This window comes from Rhineura floridana, chromosome 3 (genome assembly GCF_030035675.1).
Source record: "Rhineura floridana isolate rRhiFlo1 chromosome 3, rRhiFlo1.hap2, whole genome shotgun sequence".
NCBI classification, from domain to species: Eukaryota; Metazoa; Chordata; class Lepidosauria; order Squamata; family Rhineuridae; genus Rhineura; species Rhineura floridana.
The window spans coordinates 215552729-215579269 of NC_084482.1; the positions used below are offsets into that span (position 1 = coordinate 215552729).

Below are 26541 nucleotides of genomic sequence, written 5' to 3' on the forward strand. Positions count from 1 at the left end.
GGATCAGCTGAATTCATATTCAACTAACCCATTGAAATCAATGAACCTAAGTTAGTTGTGTCCTTTAACTTCAATTGGTCTACTCTGAGTAGAATTAGCATTGAACACCACTCTTACAGGCACGGAAGTGCACACTAACAGGAACAGAAAGAGGAAATAATATCTACATTGCAAAAAATACTACATTAAAATTACACTGCAACACAGAATGGTGTGAAGGAACAATTTTCTACTATATAAGAATGCTAAGGTTAATTCTTCCTGTTCTCTCGTCTCAGCTTCCCCTGGCAACCCAGAGGATGTGAACCTCCTTGAGTTGGCCAGAGGCACCCCCTATGGCGCTGAACAACTTCAAATATATGTTTATATATAACTTAAATTGTGAGTGGGCCTGGCCTGGAGACCAGACATATCCTGCCTCAAGACATTTGTGTGAAACATGCCAGAATAGCGTTGCGCTTATTAGGGTTTGCTTGCCAGATTTCCACTTGCCTTCCCTCAGCTGAAAAAAACTGAAAAAGCACCTTATCTCCTCTGATTGCCAGTATTTCCCCTTCCTGGACTGCAAATAAGCAGCCATTTTTTTATGTCCTTAAGGCACAATGTTTTGAGGAAACAAAACAACAATTTTTTATACTTTCTTGTTCCAGCACCTCTTCTTCCTGTGCTTTCCTTTGCTTTTCCAAACAAGCAAACTGGTAATTTTTAATATTAAAGCAATTAAAGAGCAATTCTGCACACAAAGGTACAAGTGAACCCTGAGACTGAACCCTTCTTCATAATCAGTATATAACCACCCCACAACGTGCCTAAACCTCTGTGACCTCATTGGAGGTGCCTCCATGGCCTCATAACAGCCCTGCCAGGCCCAGTGACCACCAGCTGCCACAGTATTTATCATTTCCCTCCTGCATGAGTTTTTTTGGTGGGAAGTGAGACTTTCCTTCCAGCCGAAGTTCTTTCCACATTCCAAGCACTGATAGAGTTTCCCCCCGCTGTGAACTGTTTCATGGTTAGTGAGATGGTTTCTCTGACTGAAGCTCTTTCCACATTCCAAGCAGTTATATGGTTTCTCCCCTGTGTGAATTATTTGATGGGAAGTGAGATGCTGGCTGTGAATGAAGCTCTCTCCACATTCAAAGCATTTATATGGTTTCTCCCCTGTATGAATTCTTTGATGGGATGTGAGATGGAAGCTCTGATTGAAGCTCTATCCATATTCCAAGAACTGATACGGTTTCTCTCCTGTGTGAATTCTTTGATGGGATGTGAGATCGGAGCTTTAATTGAAGCTCTTTCCATATTTGAAGCATTGGTATGGTTTCTCCCCTGTATGAATTCTTTGATGTGAAATGAGATTTCTCTTGCAGCTGAACCTCTTACCACATTCCAAGCACTGATATGGTTTCTCCTCACTGTGAACTTTTTCGTGGGAAGTGAGATGGCGTCTCTGATGGAAGCTCTTTCCACATTCCAAGCACTGATACGCTTTCACTCCTGTATGAATGCTTTGATGGGAGATGAGACTTCCCTTCCGGCTGAAGTTCTTTCCACATTCCAAGCATTGATATGATTTCTTCCCACTGTGAACTTTTTCATGGCAAGTGAGATGATATCTCCGACTGAAGTTCTTTCCACATTCCAAGCAGTGATATGGTTTCTCCCTGCTATGAAATTTTTCATGGGAAGTGAGACTGTCTCTCCGACTGAAGCTCTTTGTACACTCCAAGCACTGATATGGTCTCTCCCCTGTATGAACTCTTTGATGGGAAGTGAGATGGGAGCTGTGATTGAAGCTCTTTCCACATTCCAAGCACTGATGCGGTTTCTCTCCTGTGTGAATTCTTTGATGGGATGTGAGACCGGAGCTGCGACTGAAGCTCTTTCCACATTCGAAGCATTTATACGGTTTCTCTCCTGTATGACTTCTTTGATGGGATGTGAGAGTTTCCTTCCAGCGGAAGTTCTTTCCACATTCCAAGCATTGATACGGTTTCTCCTCGCTGTGAACTTTTTCATGGGAAGTGAGATGGTGTCTCTGATGGAAGCTCTTTCCACATTCCAAGCACTGATAAGGTTTCACTCTTTTGTGAATTATTTGATGGGAAGTCATCTTATTCTTCTGATAGAAGCTCTGTCCACATTCCAAGCATTCATATGGTTTCACCCTGGTATGAATTCTGTTTTTGGAATTCTGAGTTAAGTTCTCTCCACACTCCCCAACTGTGTTAACTTTGTCATGGTCTCTCTTATTCTTGGTTTTCAATTTGTCACTTTCTGCAACAAAGAAAGAAAACGATTGCAGCGGTAGGAAGAAATGGTACCCTGAATTATTGAACTATGCCAATGAACACTTGTGATAAAGAACGAATGGAAAGGACTCAGATGGGAGACTAATCTAACTAGAGAGTTAACTGCCTCTATTTAATGGACAGCTGGTATGCTACAAGCTGTTGCATTTGGACCATGAAGACCTGGGTTCAGCTTCCGGCTCAGAGATCAATCTCACTGGATGGTCTTGGACCAATCGCTCTCTCTCAGCCTAGCCTACTTCACAAGATTGTTGTGCAGATAAACGGAACAATGCTGCATTCTCTCCAGAGCTGTTAGAAGCTATGTGTGACGGCCTAAGATGCTCTTACTGAGTATTGATTAGAAACAGGTTTCTCATCAGAGTACTATGTGTTAAAAAGAAGCCCCATAGGTTTAAAGAGAGCAGTTTTTTCATCCAATTCTGGGAATTCTGATATATGACTATATTATAGCATAACAACATGCTTTGAAGCTTGATTAATGCTAACTGATGTTTTATTGAACAGCCTTTGTGTAACAGCCTGACATATCATACTATATTGCTTTACTTTTGAGATTCACTAGAAAAGACAATAATGCTGGGAAAAACAGAAGGAAGTAGAAAAAGAGGAATGCCAAACAAGAGATGGATTGATTCCATAAAGGAAGCCACGGACATGAATTTACAAAATATGAACAGGGTGGTTCACGACAGATGCTGCTGGAGGTTGCTGATTCATAGGGTCACCATATGTTGTAGTCGACTGGAAGGCACATAACAACAACAAAAGTGGCTAAAGCAAGGAATGTATGTTATTATGTAACCAAGAATTCAGTGTGTATGAAATAAACATTATTAGTTATTCCGCTGTGAAGTCCCATTATTTTTTGTGGATGTCCCTAGTCTTGGGGATTTTCCTCTTTTGATCTGCCCCTATGGATATCTTCTATGCTCAGAGACAGGGTGCACTTAAGTGAGCACAACGTTTGACAAGTGGAGCTCTGGGGGGCCATAAGGTTCAAAGGAAAGTCATGTCAACCCCCAATCCTGTGCATTCACTAGAATGAGGTACTTCTGACTATTTCAAATGGAAATATACAAATATGATAAGAAGGTAGACCCCATCAGCACTGGCAGAGGATTTCATTGGCATGCAGCAGATCCCACGGCCAATAGATAAACTCTACAGGTAACACAGCAATGGGGGCCCTCTGGCCCTCAGTAATCATTAGGCCCACCAGCATCCTAATGTAGTGTGTGAGGATGTTTTCCCCAGACCTCTGACTTCCAGCGTGGGCAGGTAAAGATGTGGCAGCAAAGAAATGACTGGGAGCTTAAAGTGCACTCCTAATTGTTCCTCGGCAAGCGGAGCTTTCTCTCAGTACCCATCAGTTGATCAGCCCTGACAGGGAGCCCCACTGGGATTGGCTGCATTGAGGAGTTCCCCATCAGGAACCTCACATTGCTCTCAAAGGGGCTCTCAGACCTGATCATCTGATGGCCACTGGGATCCATCACTTGGAAGTCCATTTGCAACTGCCTGTAAAACACAGTGAGGTCAACTATCAAAAGACCAATAAAAATGTTGTTTTTTTGGCGAAAAGAAAATGGGAACAAACGGGAGCAACCATCAAATGCAACACAGGTTTGCAAGTAAAATAAGTCAAACTATCTTTGCTAGTTAAATGTTACCTGCTTGAACAGAGTCTTGGATTTCAGAACAATGGCAGTTGTTATGTGCCTTCAAGTCGATTATGACTTATGGCGACCCTATGAATCAGCTGTTGGCGTGTGCGTATATAGATCATACAAGGAAGAAATCCAAGTGTCGCATAGAACAGTAAATAAGCCAGGCCAGGCAAGTTTCTTGTAAGAGTCTTTACTTAGCAAAAGACATTAGACACAGTTCTCTCCACAAACGACTATCCCCACACTGAGCTTTTGCAAGAATCCCTCCTTACCTGCTTGCCAGCCAGCTGCTGACCTTGGCAAACCTGGCGCTCTGTCCTTCCAGCTTAACCCTTCTGCTTCAGGTTTCACTCTCTCTGCTAAAAACCCTGTCTGTGAGTCTCACAGCATGCTTCACTGACCAACAGCCCCCACCTGAGACTCACAGATTACAAAACTTACTTGTTCATTATTACATTTCTACAATATTAACTTTTCATTACAATACATATCAGTACATGGTTTGTTTCCTTACAGTTTCTATTTACATTTTCAGTTCAGTTTTTGTTTCTTTATTCCTTTATTCACACAAGTTTCACAGAGTCATTTTTGTTCACTTTTATTTGATAATACATTTATATTTCATTCCTCAATACAAAATTTCCACATGAGATCCATTGTTTCTTTATCTATTGGCCTTTCTTTTTCCCATTCTACCGGATATTCATCTGTCTCATCATTCTTATGTGTAACATTAAATGTGAATCTCTGAGGTGGTTGTCCTTTTGTTTTTCTTTCTGACCTCCTAACATTATCTATTTCCATTTCTTCCTCACTCTCAATTTTACTTGGACCTGCACCTGTGTCTGCACTTGTACTTGGCACTTCTGTATCTTGCATTGCCATGTCTTCACTTCTCAGCCTTTTTACAGTACGTTTGCCACCGTGTATTAGATCAGTCAATGCAGTTCTTAATGGAATTTGCTGCCCAAAAGGAACATCTGCTGCTTCCTGCTTGTTTGCACCCTCAAGGATAACTGTTTGACTGTCTCTCCAAGGTTTATCTATCACCTTTATGCTTCTGCTTAACACTAATTGTTGTTTCTCAGGCAACCAAACTCTATAATATGAATTCTGAAATCCCAAAATGCGTCCTGCCTGAGCTCTTGAGCCTAATTTCCCATGCCTTTTCTGTTTTGCAATATGTACCCAGCATTTTGCCCCAAAACACTCTATGTGTTTCACCCTGGGCTTTCTTCCAGTCAACGTCTCATATGGAGACATGCCTATCACTCTGTGCACAAGACGGTTCTGAATATAAACAGTGTACAGAATACATTCACCCCAATAAGTGTTATTCATATCTGCATCTGCTAGCATGGCTCTCATTGAATCCTGCAATGACCGGTTCCTCCTCTCTGCAGTTCCGTTGGAGGATGGGCTGAAGGGAGCAGTGAGACTCTGTATTATTCCCTTCTTTTCCAAATATGTTTTAAATGAATTACTGGTAAATTCCCCACCTTGATCTGATTTAATATTCTTGATAACAACCCCATATTGTGTCTCTGTCCTCTGTATAAATGCCTTTAATTTCTCTTCTGCTTCACTTTTCTTTTTCAATAAGAATACATGTGTAAATCTGGAGAAATCATCCACAATCACTAAATAAAACCTTGCTCCACCTTTTGAGCACTGGAAAGGTCCAGCCAAATCCACATGTATGAGCTGATAGGGTTTAGTGGTCGTGCTTTCACAGCTCTTATTTACCGGAGTCACAGTCATTTTTGTTTTATAGCATACCTCACATTCATCCACATGCTCACAATGTGTTAATTTCAAATCTTGACTATGTTTTGGGGTGTTTTTCACCTTTTCAAAATGTGCTTGTGCCAATTTTCTGTGCCATTCATGTAAACAATTTTCATGTTTATTTTTATTAACTCCTATCCAGGCACACGTGGGTTTATCAAGAGTGCACTCAACCATAAACATTTGGTTCTGTAATTTCCCTTGCATACATATTTCACCATCCTTTCTCACAACACATCTATCCCCTTCAAATGTAATTTTACAACCTATTTGAGCCAATTTTCTTACTGATAGAATGTTATATTTTAAACCAGAAACCAATAACACATCTGTCAATATAGTTCCCAAAGTACTCAACCTGAGCGTGCCTCTTTCAATTGCGTCCTGAGTCGATCCGTCAGCCAGATAAATCTTCTCCTGCACTGGCTTTGAAGTGTAAAATAAACTAGAGTCTGTGATTAGGCAATTAGACGCTCCGCTGTCGAGAAGCCACTTAGAGTTAATTAGTTTATTGTCCTCCTTAGTAACAAAGTTCACGCTTGTTCTCTGACTTCCAAAGTCCCTGTTATTTCTCTTCTTACTTAAACAATGTCTCTGTATATGTCCACGGGACCCACAAAAGTAACATATTTTATTCTCTTGCCTGTTTCTTTGATATTGTTGTTGTTGTACAGCCACAGTCTCTTTTAACTCAGTTTTCTTATTTTCTTGTCTTCTATTCCACTCTTGTTGAAGTTTCTGTTCTACAAAGTCCAAATTTAGATTTCCGTCTGGTAAACTTTCCAGACTTGAGACCATGACGTCCCATTTTTGATCAAATGAAGATAACAGTATATAGACCATCTGAATGTCACTATGATGCACTCCTCTATCTTGCAGCTCAGCATTTAATCTACGAAATTCAGCCAGATGCTCTGTCATAGTCACTTCATCTGTAAAACGCATCTGATAAAGTTTCCGTGCTAAACACAGCCTGCTCCCTGCAGTTTGCTGCACATGAGCGGCTCTTAGCTTCTCCCACATTTGATTAGCTGTCGGCTCATTACTCACCAGCAACAGTTGTGAATCAGACAGCCCCAGAGTAATAAAAGCCTTCGCTTTCTCATCTTTCTTCAACCACGCTGCTGAAGGAGCTGCCGGAGGGGGGTTTTCTACGACATCATTCAAATCCTCTATAATCAGAACTGCTCTCATTCTCCACTTCCAGCTGGAGTAGTTTACAGCATTCAGTCTCTCCATCGGCATCCCGGATGACAGGTTTACAGCCATGTTGTCCACTCTTACTTGCCTCTTTCTTGCACTTTCTTTTCTCTCTGCAACAACGTCACGTCAACGACTCTCGAACCCGTTACCTTGTATGATAAGCTGGGCCCATAACCCCTGTTGGCGTGTGCATATATAGATCATACAAGGAAGAAATCCAAGTGTCGCATAGAACAGTAAATAAGCCAGGCCAGGCAAGTTTCTTGTAAGAGTCTTTACTTAGCAAAAGACATTAGACACAGTTCTCTCCACAAACGACTATTCCCCCACACTGAGCTTTTGCAAGAATCCCTCCTTATCTGCTTGCCAGCCAGCTGCTGACCTTGGCAAACCTGGCGCTCTGTCCTTCCAGCTTAACCCTTCTGCTTCAGGTTTCACTCTCTCACTAAAAACCCTGTCTGTGAGTCTCACAGCATGCTTCACTGACCAACATCAGCGACCTCCAAAAGCATCTGTCATGAACCACCCTGTTCAGATCTTGTAAGTTCAGGTCTGTGGCTTCCTTTATGGAATCAATCCATCTCTTGTTTGGTCTTCCTCTTTTTCTACTCCCTTCTGTTTTTCCCAGCATTATTGTCTTTTCTAGTGAATCATGTCTTCTCATTATGTGTCCAAAGAAGGATAACCTCAGTTTCATCATTTTACCTTCTAGTGACAGTTCTGGTTTAATTTGTTCTAACGCCCAATTGTTTGTCCTTTTCGCAGTCCATGGTATTGTCCTGTCCAGAGCACGTCAATGGAAACAGAGGCGAGACTGGTAATAATTCCTGTTTTATTAGAATGAAGAAAATAAAAAACAACACAAACTCTGGCAAAAGAAATGCAAGAAGACAATAAGGGATGCTAAAAAAGAATTTGAGGAGCACATTGCTAAGAACATAAAAACCAACAACAAAAAATTCTATAAATACATTCAAAGCAGGAGACCATCTAGGGAGACAATTGGACCCTTGGATGATAAGGGAGTCAAAGGTGTACTAAAGAACGATAAGGAGATTGCAGAGAAGCTAAATGAATTCTTTGCATCTGTCTTCACAGTGGAAGATATAGGGCAGATCCCTGAACCTGAACTAACATTTGCAGGAAGGGATTCTGAGGAACTAAGACAAATAGTGGTAACGAGAGAGGAAGTTCTAAGCTTAATGGACAATATAAAAACTGACAAATCACCGGGCCCGGATGGCATCCACCCGAGAGTTCTCAAAGAACTCAAAGGTGAAATTGCTGATCTGCTAACTAAAATATGTAACTTGTCCCCTGAAAGTATCTGAAGAAATGCTCTCACCTGCTGCTTGGCCTGTTTCTTGTCTTCTGCTCGGCTCAGGAGGAAACCTTCTGCGAGGGCCACCGCCTGGGAACTGGTCTCCACTCCACATTTCCTCACCCAGCTCTCCATCTCTGCTGGAAGGACAGCCAAGAATTGCTCCAGGATCACCAGGTCCAGGATCTGGTTCTTTGTGTGTCGCTCCGGCTTCAGCCACAGACAGCAGAGATTGTGGAGTCGGTTACAAAATTCTCGGGGGCCCTTGGCCTCCTGGTAGCAGAACTGCCTGAAATGCAGTCCGTGCACATCTGAGCTGAGGGTGTCCTCCTCACCCAGGCCTTGCTGTATGGTTCTTTCCCAGAATTCCTCACTGCTGCCAGCCTTGGTGGTATAGGAGCATCTTCCTGCTTCATGGCCAGATGCGTCTTCCTCTTCCATCTTTTATCTGTGCATGAAGGAAGCCCCCAACAGGACTGAAGGAACTCCTCTGTCTTATGCCGATTTCTGTCTCAAGCCTACGAATCTCCTAATTAGAGGTGCTTCCCAGTCCTGCAAAGCCAAGACATTGTTCTGTTATAGAATGATTACACTTTCAGGACAGGAAAAAGTGTGGATGTGTCTGGCTAGCACGGGGGGGCCACATTCCTTCATGTGAGGGCCGCAGGTTAAAGCAGTCAAGAGTCAGAAGGTGCAGCATCTGCCCTACTGCCCTTTGACTTACCACTCCTTTCCTGCCGTGCACACTCCCTCTAATTTGAAAATGTGTTGGAGGAGAGCTTTGAGGATACCGTGGACTGCGAAAAAGATAAATTAAACTACAGCTATCTTTAGAATCTAAAATGATGAAATTGAGGTTATCATACTTTGGACACATAATGAGAAGACATGATTCACTAGAAAAGACAATAATGCTGGGAAAAAGAGAAGGGAATAGAAAAAGAGGAAGGCCAAACAAGAGATGGATTAATTCCATAAAGGAAGCCACAGACCTGAACTTACAAGATCTGAACAGGGTGGTTCATGACAGATGCTCTTGGAGGTCACTGATTCAAGAGTCGCCATAAGTCATGATCGACTTGAAGGCACATAACAACAACAGCACTTGGCTCAGGAATGCTACATGTAAAAAAGATCTTGGAATAGTTGTTGATAGCAAGCTGAATATGAGTCAACAGTGCAATGTAGCTGCAAAAAAAAGGCAAATGCTGTTTTAGGCTGCATTAAGCATTGTTTCCAAATCATATTAAATACTTGTTCCCTTCTGCTCGACATTGGTTAGGCCTCATCTTGAGGACTGCATCGAGTTCTGGATGCCGCATTTTAAGAAGGTTGCAGACAAACAGGAATGGATGGGAAATGAGGATGACCAGGGGACTGGAAACAAAGCCCTGTGAGGAGATACTGAAAGAAGTGGGCACATTTAGCCTTGAGAAGAGATGGCCGAGGGGAGATATGATAGCACTCTTCAAGTACTTCAGTAATTGTTTTTGCTACATCACTTCTCACTATTAAAGCAGCAACCCCATTTCTTCTTAATTACTCATTTCCTGCATAAAATATTTTGTTGTTACCCGATTGAAAGTTATTTCATCCAAGTTATTAATAAAAATATTAAAGATCCCTGCACCCAGGACCGTGCCCTGCAGTGCCCCCCTCCTTACCTCCCCCCAGTTTGAGAAGGAACCATTGTTGGAGTGGATCCCGGATGGATAAGCTGAGCAAACCCTCTATCAATCGGTCAATCGATTTATATCCTGCCCTTCCTCTCAGCAGGAGCCTGGGGCGGCACTCTCCCCCTGCAGCCCTGGGACCCCTTCCTTTCACCCCAATGCACAAAACAGGGGGAGGAAAGAGACTCGCCAGATCCCCAAAGGGCCACCGATACAGCGCTTGGGAGGGTCAAAGCAAGGCCACTCCCCCCCGCCCCCCGTGAGAACCCAGGAAAGAACGACTTTGCTGGAAGGTGTTTCCTTCTTCTTCTGCAGGACCACGCCCCTCTCTAGGAATCTAGTTTTAACCCCTAGGCAGCCAAGCTGCAGGAACCCTCATCTCTCCCCCGTCGCTCTCAAAGCAGGATCCAAAGAGGAAACCTGCATTGCACACCTAGATGGGAGGTTTGGCCTCTTGCTAAGACTTCCGACACGTCAGGTTCCCAAACGAACCTAGCCATGCAAATGTGGGAGAGGAGTTCTGATCGACTTCTCCCCTCCTCCCAAATTCCCTCACTAGGAGATTCGCGGAGATTCCTGCAACGGGGACTGCGGAGTCTGGGTGCCCTCTTTGCATTGGGCTGCATGTAGAAGCCCTCAGATGCTGAAAGGGACCTTCGGGAGATTTTCCTTCCCTGCCCCACAGCACCGCTTTTAACTCTTTGCTGTCTCCATCTTTTGCCCAAGGAAAACAGCACTCTACTTCAGGTTTCCATTTGCATGCTGTGGTCTACTATGTCCAGTTTGGGGAGTGGGGCAGCTCTGGCTCAACGCTTCTTTGGTCTCTGGTTCGTACACAGCATGCCTTTAATGCGCTTCCCCCCCCCGGGGGGGGGGAAATCCCAGGGACTGCAGTTCGTTAAGTGTGCTGGGAATTGTAGATCTGAGAGGGGTAAACTACAGTTCCCAGGATTCGGGGTGGGGGAGATGTGTAGGCAGCCTTTGCTCAGGCTGTGTCAATTGCTGTCATCTGTACTTGCCCCTCCACACTGCCAGGTTCCTGTGGGAAGCTGAAGTGGCAGGAGTCCCACCAGGCCAGGAGAGGCCAAAACTCCCCTCTGTGTGTGCAGTCCATGGTTCTTCTTTGGCTCCTGCTTAGACAGAGATTATCCTACTGCTTATCTATTTATTTATTTATTGAAAGCTTTATATATCTTTTGCTGCCCTGGGATCCTGCTGGGAGGAAGGGCGGGATATAAATCAAATCAAATCAATCAATCAATCAATATTGAAGTGATGTACATAAAAACATAAAACCAAACACTACCATAAAATGCTTGCTGGAACCAGGGAGTCATAGACGTGCCCCTGAAGTTCAACACAGATGGTATCTGTGTGATCCCACTTGGGAGGAAGTTCCACAGGCTTGGACCTGCTACACTGAAAGCACAGCTTCTAGTTCTTACGAGCCATGCATGTGAGCCATGGGGGGCACCAACAGAGACTCCCGCAAAGATCTCAGTGGTCAGGCTGGGATATAAGGGTTCAGATGGTCCTGAAGAAATCCTGGTTGTTAAGGGCCTTGTAAATTAATTCAAGAATCTTGAACCTGGTACCATAACATATGTGCAGTCAGAGCAAACTTTTAAACACTGGAGTTATGTGCTGGTAGTAGTGTGCCCCTATCCACAGTCTAGCTGCAGCATTTTGCACCAGCTGGAGCTTCTGGGGCAGGTGCAAGGGTAGCCCCACATAGAGTGCATTGCGATAATCAAGGTTATAAATGCATGAATCACCACAGCCAGGCTATCCCTGTACATCATCAAGACAGTGATGACACTTTGCCTCCAAAATCCTCCTGAGAGCTCCCAATGGAGTCATGCAGAAGTTAAACAGCACTGGTGACAGGATTGTGCCCAAAGATACCACAAAGGTGACAGGATAGCACAAAGATCATAGGGCCAAGACATGATCCTGAATCCCCCAGTGCTATTCTCTGGTCATGACCCTGCAGGTAGGAACAGAACTACCATCAAACAGTGCTCCCAATATCCACTCCACAGATCTGGTCCAGGAGCATACCATCGTCAACAGTATCAAAAGCCACAGAAACAGGTAACAGAAGAGATGCATTTACCCTGTCCCACTCTTGATACAAGTCATCCATCTGATCACACAGAAGAAACCAGGCACAGAAGAATCGGAATGAGTGTCTGCAAGTGAGAATTCATTTGCCATTATTGTCCTTTATGGTTCAAAATATGATGGAGGCTATCCCCAAGTACTCTACTGATTGCCCAAGCTCCCTTGAAAGCATCCAAGGAAGGATAGACTCTGCCATTCCGTTTTCAATCCTCATGATTTTTTCGGGGAAAGGATCTCTTTGCAGAAATGGACACTGTGATGTTCCTGTATGTTGGGATTACCGCCTCCTAATTCCCAAGCACCTGGATCAGGAAATCCCCAGGAAGCACGCCTCCACCTAGGTCAGATAGGCCCTCTGATCCACCAGCTTCAGCCCCACCACCTTCTCCTAAAAAGGTGACCACAGGTGTAATCTGTCTGTAAGATTGGTATACGCAAAGATGTAGAATAGGACCTTAGTTTGGTAACACTCCTGACCAAGAGGAAACTTGGGGTTTGAATCAAACAAATGAACTTGAATATATATAAGATGTTAAGTGTTATAATAAATAAGTTGTTAATGTCCCTATTCTACCTACTGTCTTACCCCACTAATCCCAATGAAAACCTCCCCCCAAACCCAATCCCTTCTGAATAGATGTTCTCTTCTTGATCCCTAATCCGAACTCCCCCAACCAACAACTGCCAAGCCCCAACATTTTTCTTTTTAAAACTCCCCTTGGAATTCTCACTCCCACCCACCTCCCACCTGTCAGTCATACCTCATCTGCACCTACTAACGTTGTATTGACACTTTCTTACCTGAACACAATTTCAAAAGAGTTTTAAGCATATATATATATAGTTTTGACTTGTAACTAAACTTAACCCCACCAAGTTCTATCCGTAGGGTTTGCAAGAGAGTCCAATCTCTCAACAAAGACAACAGTCCTTAACAGAAGTCCTTGATAGTAAGATGATCCATTGTAAAAGGGGAAAAAAACCCTGCTCCAAACCCAAACCTGTACCACAGTCCCAGATACCAGTACTCAGTCCTGAGCTGATTGAAGAATCTTACTTGATTGTAGAATTTACAATCTCCCTTTTGGACAATCCATCTGCAATGACATTTGCCTTTCCTGCTTCATGTTGAATGTCTGCTTGGTATCCTTGCAGCTTCCAGGACCCAACTTGCAGTAGTTGAATTGAACTGAATTGGTTTATTACGGTCATAGACCAGCATGAAAGTAAAAAATCACAATCATCTTAAAAGCATTAATACAGAGTAAACATTTTACATGGTAAAATAAGCTCAGTTAAAAATCAATTCTCAAGTTTGTGTGGGCTGTTCGGTTAACAGTGCTCTTCTACATATAATAGCTGCAGCACAAAAACTCGCAACCTTGGATGAGACTTGGGGGATTTAGTCAGATAGCTGACATAAAATGAGGCATCCAGTAGGACACGGTTCACGGATTCAACTGCACCCGCCTCGCAGGGGCATACACGCTCAGCAAATGGGTTTTTTTTATATCTGCCGTCTAAGAGTGCTGATGGTAATACATTAAACTTGGCTGGCGTGAATGATTTTCTAAATCTGGGGGTAGAAAGAGAAGCCAAGTAATGCGCAGGTGTAAAAGCCACTGTGTTGAATCTGAGATCGGGCTTAGCGGCAGCTAGGGTGAGATGGTTCTGGTAATCAACGTCTAAGATTCGTTGACGAATGGTCATCTGCGCTTTTGAAAAGCCTAGCATAACCATAGCGGAGTAGGAGAATCCCAGACTTGTAAGCTTCGTAGTTAGGGCTTTCTTCCATCTTGACTGGAAAACGTCTGACAATACGGGCAGGGCCAGACCCACAGGTGAAAAGAGTATTTTTAACCAGTATTTAGTCTTGATTTGGATTCTTCATTGGGATTCTTCTTCATAGAAGAGTGTGATGATCTGCCTGTATGAGGAACCTCTGGCTCCAGATGTAAGGCTGGATCTTCTCTAGTGCCCAGATGACTGCTAAGCACTCTTTTTGTATGGAAGCGTAATTTTTTTCTCTTTCCATTTTTTACTAATATAGGCTACTGGATGCTTTATTCCTTCCTAATGCTCAGAGTTACCAAATTCTTCCAAGCTACACAGCAAGACCAACCCAAATTGTTTGCATTTTGACAACTTTGTAGGGCAGTCCAATATCTCAAAAGAGGTCAGGTCTCCTGCTCCCCTGGTGCATTCACTATAGCTGCCCAATTTCCCTGCTTTTTTAAAGTTTGATAGAAATATCTGTGGGCTATAGGTACATTCTTAAACCGCAAGGTTTTTTGCCTACTAGTGAATGAGTTCCTAAACGAGAGAATATTTTTAAGAGGGCCTATGTCACTGACATAGCACCAATGTTTCTGAGAGCTTCAGCATCTGGGAAACAAGTTGCAAAATCAACCACTTTAATCACAAAATGTTTCCCACTCTGAGTAGGTTCTGTGAATGGACCTACTATATATGCACAGCCACTCTAGAAAAGGTTTTCCCAATTAAGGGCAATAGCTGTAGGGGAGCTTTAATCTTTTCCCCTCCCTTTCCTACTCTATTTCCCACCTCCATGACACCTTAAACTCTCTGTCTACTTGAGCTGGGGCTTTAGAAGGCACTAAGGCTATTGTATCAAAAAACTGGGCCTCTCCCTGGTTGCTAGGCAACAGATTGAATGGAGTATTTACTTCTGTCATACTGTTACAGGTCTCATTTTTCTCAGCCAACACTCGTTTTCTCCATTGTTTCTTTCAGGGAACTGGTGAGAATGTATACCTGTCTCCCATGAGACATAATTTCTTTCCCCAGAATAAAACATTCCCTTTGCCCATTGTTAACCCCTACCTTTTACATTCCCTCAAAACCTCTCCAGTTTACTGTTAACTCTGGCTAAAGGTATTTGAACGGGCCCTCCGTTTATATACCTGATGTAAAATACTGAGGTAAAATATTTTCAGAAATGAATCAGATCTCACCAAGCCACTGAGTAAGGATTGATGGGATGTATCTCAATTTGGTCTCCCTCCATCGATTATGAAATCATTATGGGCTCATTTAATCTTTTAGGGGAAGACACTTGTCTTTAGCGTTTTCTTCTCCAATTCATTTCTTTTTCCTACCTGTAGAACTTTATCCCTGTTAAATTTCATCCTGTTGTTTTCAGCCCAGTGCTCCACCCTATCAAGATCCATATGAATTTTGCTTGTGCCCTCCAGGGCATTAGCTATACCTCCCAATTTTGTATCATCTGCAGATCTGATAAGCATTCCCGGCATCTCATCCAAGCCATTCATAAAAATGTTGAAGGGCACTGGGCTCGTTACTTCCCCCCCCCAGTTTGAGAAGGAAGAAAATGCAGGCTTGCTTCTCTCTCCCTGTCACCTGATGAAGAGGGGAGAAAGCCGCACTTTGCCAGCCCCGTGCATGGAGCTTCCCAAACTGCCTAGGCATAGGGCTGGTGATGCCCCCTGCGCTGTCGTTCAAAAGCGCCCGACAGCCACCTAGCTGTTGCATGCCTGGGAACCTGGCACAAGGCATCTTGATAGCTGGGAGGGAGAACACACCTGACAATCAGGCAACTTCACAAAGACAAAAATGTGGCCCTTGGAGCTAACCAGGTTCCCACTCCTGCAATACTGGGTGGGGAATCCTTGTGCAGGCTGCCTGCTCTTGAGCCCATCTTCTGATACAGAGTGAAAGTTCTCCATCCGGGTCTCTCTCCCTGTCCTTTCCCCCATGGGGTGGGCGGCCACAGAATCCTGGACACGCCATCTAGCAGGGAGCACCTGGGATACCCCAGATACAGAAACAGTCAATGAAAACAGTGGATCTCTCAGTACATTTGTACTCATCTGTCACCACGCTGGCAATGGAGTGTGTATGTGCACCCAATGAAAGCAGGTTGAGGGAAGCCCAAGACCCCAGTGTCAGCCCCACGGTGCCTGAGGCTCCCTGGCTTCTGAAGAGCAAGCACTCCCACTGCTGTGCTGCCACCACGTTGAAGTCCCCACGTCTCGCCCCTCCCTCTCTTGGTCAGTGGTAGCAGTGCGTACTGGTGGAAGCCAGGGGCACAAAGCTGCCTCACCTGTGCCACCCACCAACCCCTACCAGCAAAGTAGCTGGCGACGAGGAGGAGGTGGCAACAGCACCACCTTATGCCCCCCCACTGCTGTGGCTGCTCTGGGAGGCCATCATTCACCCATCCATTCATCAGACCTTCCCTGGGGCTGGGGACCACCCAACGACAGCAGCAGGGCACCTTTCTCCTTTCCTTCCCAATGGGTCTTGTCCTCAAGATGGAGAAAGGCTCAGTGTTTAGATGGGTTGCTTGCCTGAGGGAAAGGAGGTGGGAAGAGTGACAACAACTCAAGAAAGGGGTGGGGAGATTGAAGCCAGCCAGATGGGTGAGGGCGAGAAGCAGGCAAATGGGCAGGCAGGCGACAACCAGCCAAAGGAAAACAGGCTGGTGGACTATTATTATTATAAGGATTTATTTCCCGCCCTTCACCCAGAGTTCCAGGGCGGTTTACAACAATTTTAAAACAAATGATTAAGAGCAGTTTAAAACAACCTAAACAACATCACAGAAAATAGGGTGGATCCTAAAAATATACATCTCAGGTGTCAAAGGCCAGAGTGAAGAGTGGCATCTTCCGTATTCGCTGAAAGTTGTACAATGACTGTCTTTCTGGCTTAAATAGAGACTGTTTTGAGCTATAGATCTGTACAAATCTCTACAAATAATTCAACACCAGCTGATCAATTCGGTAGACATCTGTAGCTGCTTCAACTCAATCTGGACACTTCACAAATCGACCCGATTGGGTTTGTGATTCGGCCAAATCCTGTGCACAGCCCTACAAATTATTCAGCTGTCCAAAGGAGCCCTGGCCTAACAACATAACATTGAAAAGCAAAGCATTATAGGAGTACCTTAAAAAAAGAGTAAACACATAATAAAAGTTTGGTATTTATATTATGATTTGTTGCTAGAAATTAGTCCTTTGCCGACAAATACCTCCAAAGAAATGTGTGAGTTCTTTGATGCGAAGTAAGGGTGCTACTCTGACTGAAGCTCTCTCCACACTCCAAGCATTTATGAGGTTTGTCCCCTGTGTGAGTTCTTTGATGCGAAGTAAGGTTGCTACTCCGACTGAAGCTCTTTCCACACTCCAAGCATTGATAAGGTTTGCCCCCTGTGTGAGTTCTTTCATGTTCACTAAGGGTGCCACTCTGACTGAAGCTCTTCCCACACTTGAAGCATTGATAAGGTTTGTCCCCTGTGTGAGTTCTTTCATGTTTACTAAGGGTGCTACTCTGACTGAAGCTCTTTCCACACTCCAAGCATTGATAAGGTTTGTCCCCTGTGTGAGTTCTTTGATGCGAAGTAAGGGCACTACTCCACCTGAACATCTTTCCACACTCCAAGCATGTATAAGGTTTGTCCCCTGTGTGAGTTCTTTGATGCGAAGTAAGGGGGCCACTCTGACTGAAGCTCTTTCCACACTCCAAACATTTATAAGGTTTGTCCACTGTGTGACATATTTGATGCGAATTAGGAGTGCTATTTTGACTAAAGCGCTTCCCATACTCCAAGCATTGATAAGGTCTGTCCTGTCTGTGAGTTCTTTGATGCACTATATGGTTGCTACTCCACCTGAACATCTTTCCACACTCCAAGCATTGATAAGGTTCGTCCCCTGTGTGAGTCTGTCTCTCCTCTTGTCTCTTTCCTCCATCTTGACTCCTCCGTTTCTGCTCCTGCACTTGCTCCTCAGCTTTTTCCAGTGATACTTCAGATGGTTCTCCCTCAGCCTTGACCCCCCAGATGTATCCTGAGGGAATGAAAAGGAAAGGAGATAAAATGCTGTCGAGAAATCCTGTGAATATTATTATTATTATTATATTATTATTTATTAAATTTATATACCGCCCGACTAGCAATAGCTCTCTGGGCGGTGAACATAGAAATAGAATAACATAGGAAATACAATAAATGACACAATATAATACAAAATAATACAGTCTAAAATCAATACAATAACATTTTTAATATTAAATCAAATTAGATTAAAATGCTTCAGAGAATAGGAAGGCTTTAACCTGGCGCCGAAAAGAGAACAGAGTCGGCGCCAGGCACACTTCCTTGGGGAGACTGTTCCATAGTTCGGGGGCCACCACTGAGAAGGCCCTAGATCTTGTCACCACCCTCCAGGCCTCCCTATGAGTTGGAACCCGGAGGAGGGCTTTCGTACTAGAACGTAGTGTACGGGCCGGTTGATATCGGAAGAGGCGTTCCGCAAGGTATCGTTATATCATGATTTGTACTTTGAAAACATATTTCTGGGAGCTCTGTTGATATCAGAGTTTAACTGTCAAAGTTCGAGTTAGCAGATCAGTAATTTCACATTTGAGTTCTCTGAGAACTCTCGGGTGGATGCCATCACATCTGAGAAACTCATCACAGGAGGCCTTAACATGATCCATCAGTTCCGGGGCAACTGGACTGACCAGGCTCCGGACCGCTTGGAACAGCCTTCTCACTTCCCACCTCAGAGTTCGCAACCGTGGAGTATACCATGGTGCTGTCTCAGCTCTATTCAGGGGGGAGAGGGCGTTTTGGAGCCACCTGGTGTAATGCCCCGGTGATTGTAGCATTCCACCCCATTCCACCCCTCCACCAGGGTCTCAACCGAGCGGCCGGGGGCCTGCTCCAGAGAATCCCCAAGCGCATTCAGGAATCCATCTGGATCCATCAGACGCCTGGGTCCTAATGGGTCCTTATCATTATTAAGTAGTGTGGTGTTAATAGTTCTGCAAATATTTTAGAATTCCCTCATTAATCCATCTGGACCAGGAGCTTTTTAATTTCCCAGTGCCTGAATTGTGTTTCTTATTTCTCCTTCTGATGCGTTTGTCTCTAGGCTTCTAAGGTCTTGTTCTGTGACTTTGGGCCTGTTGATATTTAGAGGAAATCTCTTTCTAACTTGAGGCTTATTTTACATTTTAGTTTTCAACCAGCTGAGAATATCAACCTACACTCCATTCTCCCCATGGAGAGACAGTATGGCATAGTGGTTAGAGAGCTGAACTGTGACCTGGAAGTCCCGGGTTCAAATCTTCCACACTAACTGATATTGAGGGCCAGTCACCTCCTCTCAGCCTAAGCTACATCACAGGGTTCTTGTGATGATAAAATGGGGGAAGGACAGACCCATGCACACCCCCTGGAGCTCTTGGGAGGAAAGTGGGGGGTATTAATGGAAAAATAAATCAATATTGGAGGGGGGATGCTGTCGCTTGCGATAAGGTAGTCCAGAGTGAGAAGCAGCAGCTGAGTCTGGTTTGGAGCCCCCAGCCCCACCTTCCCGTCACAGGACACACTCCGGTTCCAGCAACGGTCATTCTGCTCAAATGCCCCCCCCAGCAGAACAGGAGGGGCAGCAACATCTGGCCTGGCTTCCCACCACCCTCTTTGCTTCTCTCTCAACCTGCAGGAGAGTTCAGGGGAACTTCAAGGCTTCCCCAGAGATAGGTCAAGAGGAACATTTTGATGGGGGGACTAGAAACGTAGGAGGGGGTTGGTGGGCCATGACCCCCTAAAATGTTTCTGGCCACCCTAAATATTTTTCCAAAAAACAAAGAATGACATTTATTGCAGAAAAAAATCCTGGCCTCTCGCCTTTTTTTGTGCCCCCTTGAACTGATAAAAACCTGCCACTTCGGTAAACGCACACACTGGCACACACGCATCTCAGACCATTGACGTTCTCTGCCAATAGTTATACAAATTTACACAACATTTTTAAACGTTATCTGTGTCTGCAAGTTCTGGTTTAATTATTAAATTAGTCAACACTTTAGACGACCCACTAGTGAGAGCAAATGAATTTCATCATTTATTTTATTGTCAGGCCTGCCTGCCTGCCTGCCTGAAAAAGCAGGGAAAAGGGAGGAACAGCAGAGAGAAAAGTTATTTATTTATCTCCAAAAACAGACAGTCTTCCCAAGGAGCTCTGGGAATTGTAGCTCTGGGAGGGGACGATGGGTCGGTCTCTAAACAACTCCCAGCACCCCTCACAAACTATGGCTCCTGGGATTCTGGTTCAGGGAAGCCATGAATGTTGTTGAAAGGGGAGTGATCCGGGTTGAAATGTGTAGCGTGGGCTGCTTCAGAAACTAGCGGTCTCCCCTTCCTGTAGAGGCTTTTAAGCAGAGGCTCGATGTCCCTAGTCTTGGGGATTTTCCTCTTTTGATCTGCCCCTATGGATATCTTCTATGCTCAGAGACAGGGTGCGCTTAGGTGAGCACAACGTTTGACAAGTGGAGCTCTGGGGGGCCATAAGGTTCAAAGGGAAGTCATGTCAACCCCCAATCCTGTGCATTCACTAGAATGAGGTACTTCTGACTATTTCAAATGGAAATATACAAATATGATAAGAAGGTAGACCCCATCAGTCACTGGCAGAGGATTTCATTGGCATGCAGCAGATCCCACGGCCAATAGATAAACTCTACAGGTAACACAGCAATGGGGGCCCTCTGGCCCTCAGGAATCATTAGGCCCACCAGCATCCTAATGTAGTGTGTGAGGATGTTTTCCCCAGACCTCTGATTTCCAGCGTGGGCAGGTAAAGATGTGGCAGCAAAGAAATGATTGGGAGCTTAAAGTGCACTCCTAATTGTTCCTCGGCAAGCGGAGCTTTCTCTCAGTACCCATCAGTTGATCAGCCCTGACAGGGAGCCCCACTGGGATTGGCTGCATTGAGGAGTTCCCCATCAGGAACCTCACATTGCTCTCAAAGGGGCTCTCAGACCTTATCATCTGATGGCCACTGAGATCCATCACTTGGAAGTCCATTTGCCAGACTGATTACTGGGACCAGACGGTCCGAACATATAACACCGATTCTGGCCCGCTTGCACTGGTTGCCTATATGTTTCCGGGCTCGATTCAAGGTGCTGGTCTTAACCTATAAAGCCTTGCACGGCATGGGACCACAATACCTGAGGCAGCGCCTCTTCCGATATGAACCTACCCGTACACTACGCTCAGCATCGAAGGCCCTCCTCTGGGTGCCTACTCAGAGAGAAGCCCGGAAGATGACGACAAGAAAAAGGGCCTTCTCAGTGGTGGCCCCCGAATTATGGAATACTCTTCCTGATGAGATACGCCTGGCGCCAACATTACTATCTTTCCGGCGCCAGGTAAAAACCTTCCTCTTCTCCCAGGCATTTTAGCATTTTTAGCATTTTAGCATTCTAACATTCCTGGATTTTAGTATTTAATATGCATTTAATATGTGTTTAATTATGTCTTAACTTTTGTATAATTAACCTATTTTAATTGATGATATGTGGTTTTTAATTGTATGTTACTGGTTTTGTTTGTTCTGAACCGTCCAGAGAGCTACGGCTATGGGGCGGTATATAAATTTAATAAATAAATAAATAAATAAATGAAATTTGCAACTGCCTGTAAAACACAGTGAGGTCAACTATCAAAATACCAATAAAAATGTTTTTTTGGGGGGGAAAAGAAAATGGGAAGAAACAGGGGGGCAACCATCAAACGCAACACAGGTTTGCAAGTAAAATAACAGTCAATCTACCATTGCTGGTTAAATGTTACCTGCCTGAACAGAGACTTGGATTTCAGAACAGTGGCAGAGTTCCTGGCAAAAGGCTTCTTCTGAAAGAGCATCTTTGGACTCCTGACCTGATGTTTGCAGGAAACCAAAAGCCTCACATATTTATGGGGATCTAAGATTAGTACAGCCTGCCCCCTTTCCAGGTGGAATCAAGAGACCTGCTCCATCTCTGATGCCAGTGGGCAACCAGAAAGTAACTAGTTTCATCTCCCCACCTTCTCTAAAATGTTTATTTCAAAAGTCTGATCACGTATTCAGACAGTAAACAGTCCATAGCTCAAGGTTAACTGCAGGGGGTTAGAATCCCAGATGCTGTAGGTGGTGCTTGTGAACCAGAACGTTGGGATTCCTCACAGATATAAATAACTGAATTCCAAAGCAGATATTATGGTCCACCAGGGAGCCTTACCGAGAAAGGCCACGATCCCACAATTTTCCTCCATGACTTCCGTATGCAGAGCTTTCTGGTCAGGATCCAACAGTGCCCACTCCTCCTCCGTGAAAGACACAGCCACATCCTCAAAGGACACTGGGCCCTAAAAGGAAATGGAAACATTAGCTCTTCATAGACAGCATAAATATTATCTCCTAGGGCTGCATGTCTACCGCATTGAATAGTAGAAGCCCGACATCGCCTGACTTTCCTTCCTGCTTGATGCCCTTTAGGATCAAGAGACCACTTGTGAAGGAGCACCCCGAAGAACCCCCTTACTAATTGATATGCAATTTCCGATTACTGTATATGAAGACAATCAGACCTGCATTAAGATAGCCACATCAGAAGCTCATACCAAGAGAACAAAACATATTAGTGTCAGATACTTTCACGTAAGGGATTGTGTGCAGCAGGGGTTTGTTAACCTAACATTTTGTGACACTAACAACATGGTGGCTGACATAATGACCAAGCCTTTGTGTGAGGAGAAATTTGGCAAACTGGTGACAAGGCTTGGAATGAACCAAAGTGTGAGTGAATAAAGTTTTGAACTGTACTGAACTGAAAATGCAATGTACTGAAATGTATTGCAAGAGGTATTGTAGAAATGTATGGCTGTATGATTATGTATTATGGAGATGTATTTCATGTGTATTTTGCAGTCTTAATGGAAAAAAGGGAAGCTGTTGGGCTGGTGACCAGTAGGCATTACTGTCTCTAGTAGTTTTCCATGAAGCCTGCAAGTGTGAAGACGTAACTGTTAAGGGGGAGTTATGTCTATGTCCTGTCTGGGAACGGACGGCCAGGGTCGTTGCTATGGTAGCCATCTGATAACAGCTGGGAAAGTTGTAACAGAGTCTATGTGAGTTGTTGTTCTTCTGAATTATGCCTCTGAGCTGAGAGGCTGTGTCTTTGTGTTTATCTATGGAGAGAGATGTACCAGAAGGGGGGTGAGAAGAATCTCCACATGTATTTACTCTTAAGCCTCTGGCCTTAATGTCTTGCAATAAAGACTCTTAACATGCTCTGAAGAAGTCTTCTTGTTCAACTTAACTCCAACGTAATGTATGCTGTTTCACACAACTACGCACACAAGCCAACAGGAGCACCCCGAAGAACCCCCTTACTCTAGGCCCGGGGTGTGTGCGTGAAAGAGACGTAAACTCTCCTTCGCCCTCCTCCCAGCCATGCGTCTACAAATGGTTTTCAAAAATCCTGAATTAAACATTAGCCCAATCTCCAGACTAATTGGGGATGGGATGCAGGGTGGGTGGTCCCCGGTTGGCCCGTTAGGGGGTCCTCAGGTTGGAGCTTCAGGGCAGGTCGAAGGGAATCTGCACAGCCCTAATATCTACTACTAATTGCTGTGTTGTTTTTATGGGGTTGTTTTGGTGCACAGTTATTTATGGATGTTGTTTTTAATATTGTAATGAAATTGTTTTCTTTTAACGATGGGTGTTTCGATTTTAATCTTTGTGGAAGTGGTTTCTATATTTGGCTTAGAAGCTCATTGCGGCATTAAAAAAAGGTGTCCCCGCACTTATAGTGCGAGTCGTTTCCGACTCTTAGGGTGACGTCTTGTGACGTTTACTAGGCAGACCGTATATATGGGGTGGGATTGGCGGTTCCTTCCCTGGCCTTTCTTTACCCCCCAGCATATGCCGGGTACTCATTTTACCGACCACGGATGGATGGAAGGCTGAGTGGACCTCAACCCCTTTTACCGGAGATTCGGCTTCCTCCTTCTGTTGGAATCAAACTCCGGCCGTGAGCAGAGCTTCGGCTGCGTTAATGCCGCTTACCACTCTGCACCACGGAGGGTCATATTGAGGCATTAAACCATGCACAAAGTTTACAAACAATACTGAAAAAAAATCTTCATAGTAATAAATAACACTAGCTATATCCAAAAGGCTAGTTGAAGTGCGGTGGCTGGTCATTATTATCATCAAGATTTAAGCCGGCCTTGAGTGGCCTTCGAAGCCTTTCCACATTCCAAGCACTGAGGGAGCTGAGCAAGTATAGACGCACTCAGGCTGCCCCCAGCCTTCTCTCCCCACTGATCCAGCCCCCTACCTGATCTGGCTCCACAGCAGCTGATTCCCCTCCATCACGAAGATGAGAGGGCTGAGGAGATCTTGCCAGAATCATTTCATCTCCTGCAAGAGACAGAGGTAGTGGGAAGCCATTAGCATGTGATCTTCTCAGAGAGTCAGCGACACAAGGGCCTCAGAAGAAGTCTTATCTATTGATCATGTTTGTACACATTTTATATTTCAGTTGTGTGAAAAATGCATCTTCCTCCCCCCTTTGAGCTCTTGGCCACAAATCAAAGGGCTGGTCCCCATGTATAAAGTTTGTTGTTATATGCCTTCAAGTCGATTACGACTTATGGCGACCCTATGAATCTTTTTTGGATGTATTCTTAGGGTTTGCAAGGTAAGAGGTATTCAGAGCAGGTTTACCATTGCCTTCCTCTAAACCTACGGTACCTGGTATTCCCAGGCAGTCTCCCATCCAAGTACTAACCAGGCCTGACCCTGCTTAGCTTCTGAGATCAGATCGGGAGTGTTCAGGGTAGTATGGCGAGTATAAAGTGAAATGTAAATAAATGCATACTGTTGGAGAGAAGTGTCTTCATAGGAAAGATTAAAGCATGTATTTCAAAATTACCGAGGGAGACCAAATTGAGATGCATTCTCTTAATCCTTACCCAGTGGCCTCTGACCGGTGTCCGATGGAGTCTTCTCTGCCTTAGGGGAATCAGTGCCCATTTCTGCAAACAGATCCTTTACCTGAAAGTGTAATGAGGATTTAGAATGTCAAATGAGGATTAGAAAAGGAATAAAGGGGCAAAAGCCTCAGGGGGTTGGGATATCCTTCCCTGCATGCTTACCAAACAGACTAGCAATTAGTTACACTGTTTTTTGGGGGATACACTCCCTTACATTTTTTGCCCCTTGGGACTATCCAGATGAAACTCTCTCTCACCTTCTGCTTTGCTGGCTTCTTGTCCTCTGCCTGGCTCAGGAGGAAACCTTCTGCCAGGGCCACCGCCTGGGAACTGGTCTCCGCTCCACATTCCCTCACCCAGCTCTCTATCTCCGCTGGAAGGATAGTCAAGAACTGCTCCAGGATCACCAGGTCGAGAATCTGAGCTTTCGTGTGCTGTTCTGGCTTCAGCCACTGACGGTAAAGGTGGTGGAGTCGGCTGCAGACCTCTCGGGGGCCCTCAGCATCCTGGTAGCAAAACTGCCTTAAGAGCTGGCGCTGCGCATCTGAGCTGAGGGTGTCCTCCTCACTCAGGGCCTTCTGCACAGTTCTTCCCCAGAATCCCCCACTGCTCCCTGCCTGGGTGATGTGGGGACCTCTTCTTGCTTTGGGGCCAGCTGAGCCTTGCTCTTCCATCTTTGATCTCTGCACTGCAGAATCATCCAACAGGAGTGAATGAACTCCTTGTTCCCCCCGTCTTCTAATTTCTGTCTGAAGGCTAAGACTATCCTGATTACAGGTGCTACCGAGTCCTGCAAAGCCAAGATACTGCTCTGTGATGAAATTATTACACAATCAGGAGAGAGGAAAAAGTCTGGCTAGCAACCGGGTCCTCTCCCAGAACAAAACACTTGTGACTGTAGACAATCAAACAAAAAGTGGGCGGGAGGGGAGTGGGTCAGGTCCCTCCTTGTGAGGGCCATGAATCTATTTTTTCAATCTGATAGAGAGAAGGTAGAGCATCTGGACTACTGGTCTGCGCCTTAACACTCCTTCCCTGCTGGGGCACCCTCCCTCGCCGGACGACGCTCCCAGTGGCAGCCCTTCAGAGTCTTGAGGGCCCCGGCTCAGTGGTGCAGCACTGACAACACTGTTGTGCCTGGCTAAGTGGGGGGCAGGGAGGAAGTGATTCCAGGTGCACGATTAGGGACGCAGGTCCATGAGATCAAAGCAGCACTGCGGGTCTAGTTTAAACCCCTCCCCCATCTCTCTCTCTCTCTCTCAAAGCCAGGAAGCCCCCCCCCCTCTCAAAAGGAGTCTTCTGGCTTTGCAGAGAGGAGGGGTGGAAGAAGATCCACCGCTTCCTGATTTGGGTGTTGCAGTAGATCCCGGATGGATCAGCTGAGCAGGCCTCCTGTGCTCCCGCTGCAGCCCTGGGGCACCGTTTGAATCAAATGCACAAAACTGGGGTGGAGGTGGGGAGAGGCTCACCAGATTCCAGAAGCGCTTGGGAGAAACAAAGGCCACTTTCTCCCCCCAACCCCCCCAAACGAGAAGCCAGGAAGGAAGGGACTTTGCAGGGAGGTGCTTTTGCCCTGTTGGATTCTTCCCCCTCCTCTTCCTCCTCCCCCAATTCCCTTCCTCTCTAGGAG

General features: G+C 45.1%; 1 protein-coding gene and 1 pseudogene across 1 annotated transcript; both read right to left on the reverse strand.

The window, feature by feature from the left end:
* LOC133381647 (zinc finger protein 436-like) lies at positions 1–26541 on the reverse strand. Its single transcript, XM_061620993.1, has 6 exons — positions 25169–26541; positions 24891–24972; positions 24254–24336; positions 22151–22277; positions 17109–17925; positions 1–2084 (listed from the first exon to the last, which is right to left on the reverse strand). Exons 1-6 carry the CDS (start codon positions 25583–25585, stop codon positions 1283–1285), a joined length of 2328 nt encoding a protein of 775 aa, XP_061476977.1. The 5' UTR covers positions 25586–26541; the 3' UTR covers positions 1–1282.
* LOC133382578 (5S ribosomal RNA) lies at positions 24658–24772 on the reverse strand (annotated as a pseudogene).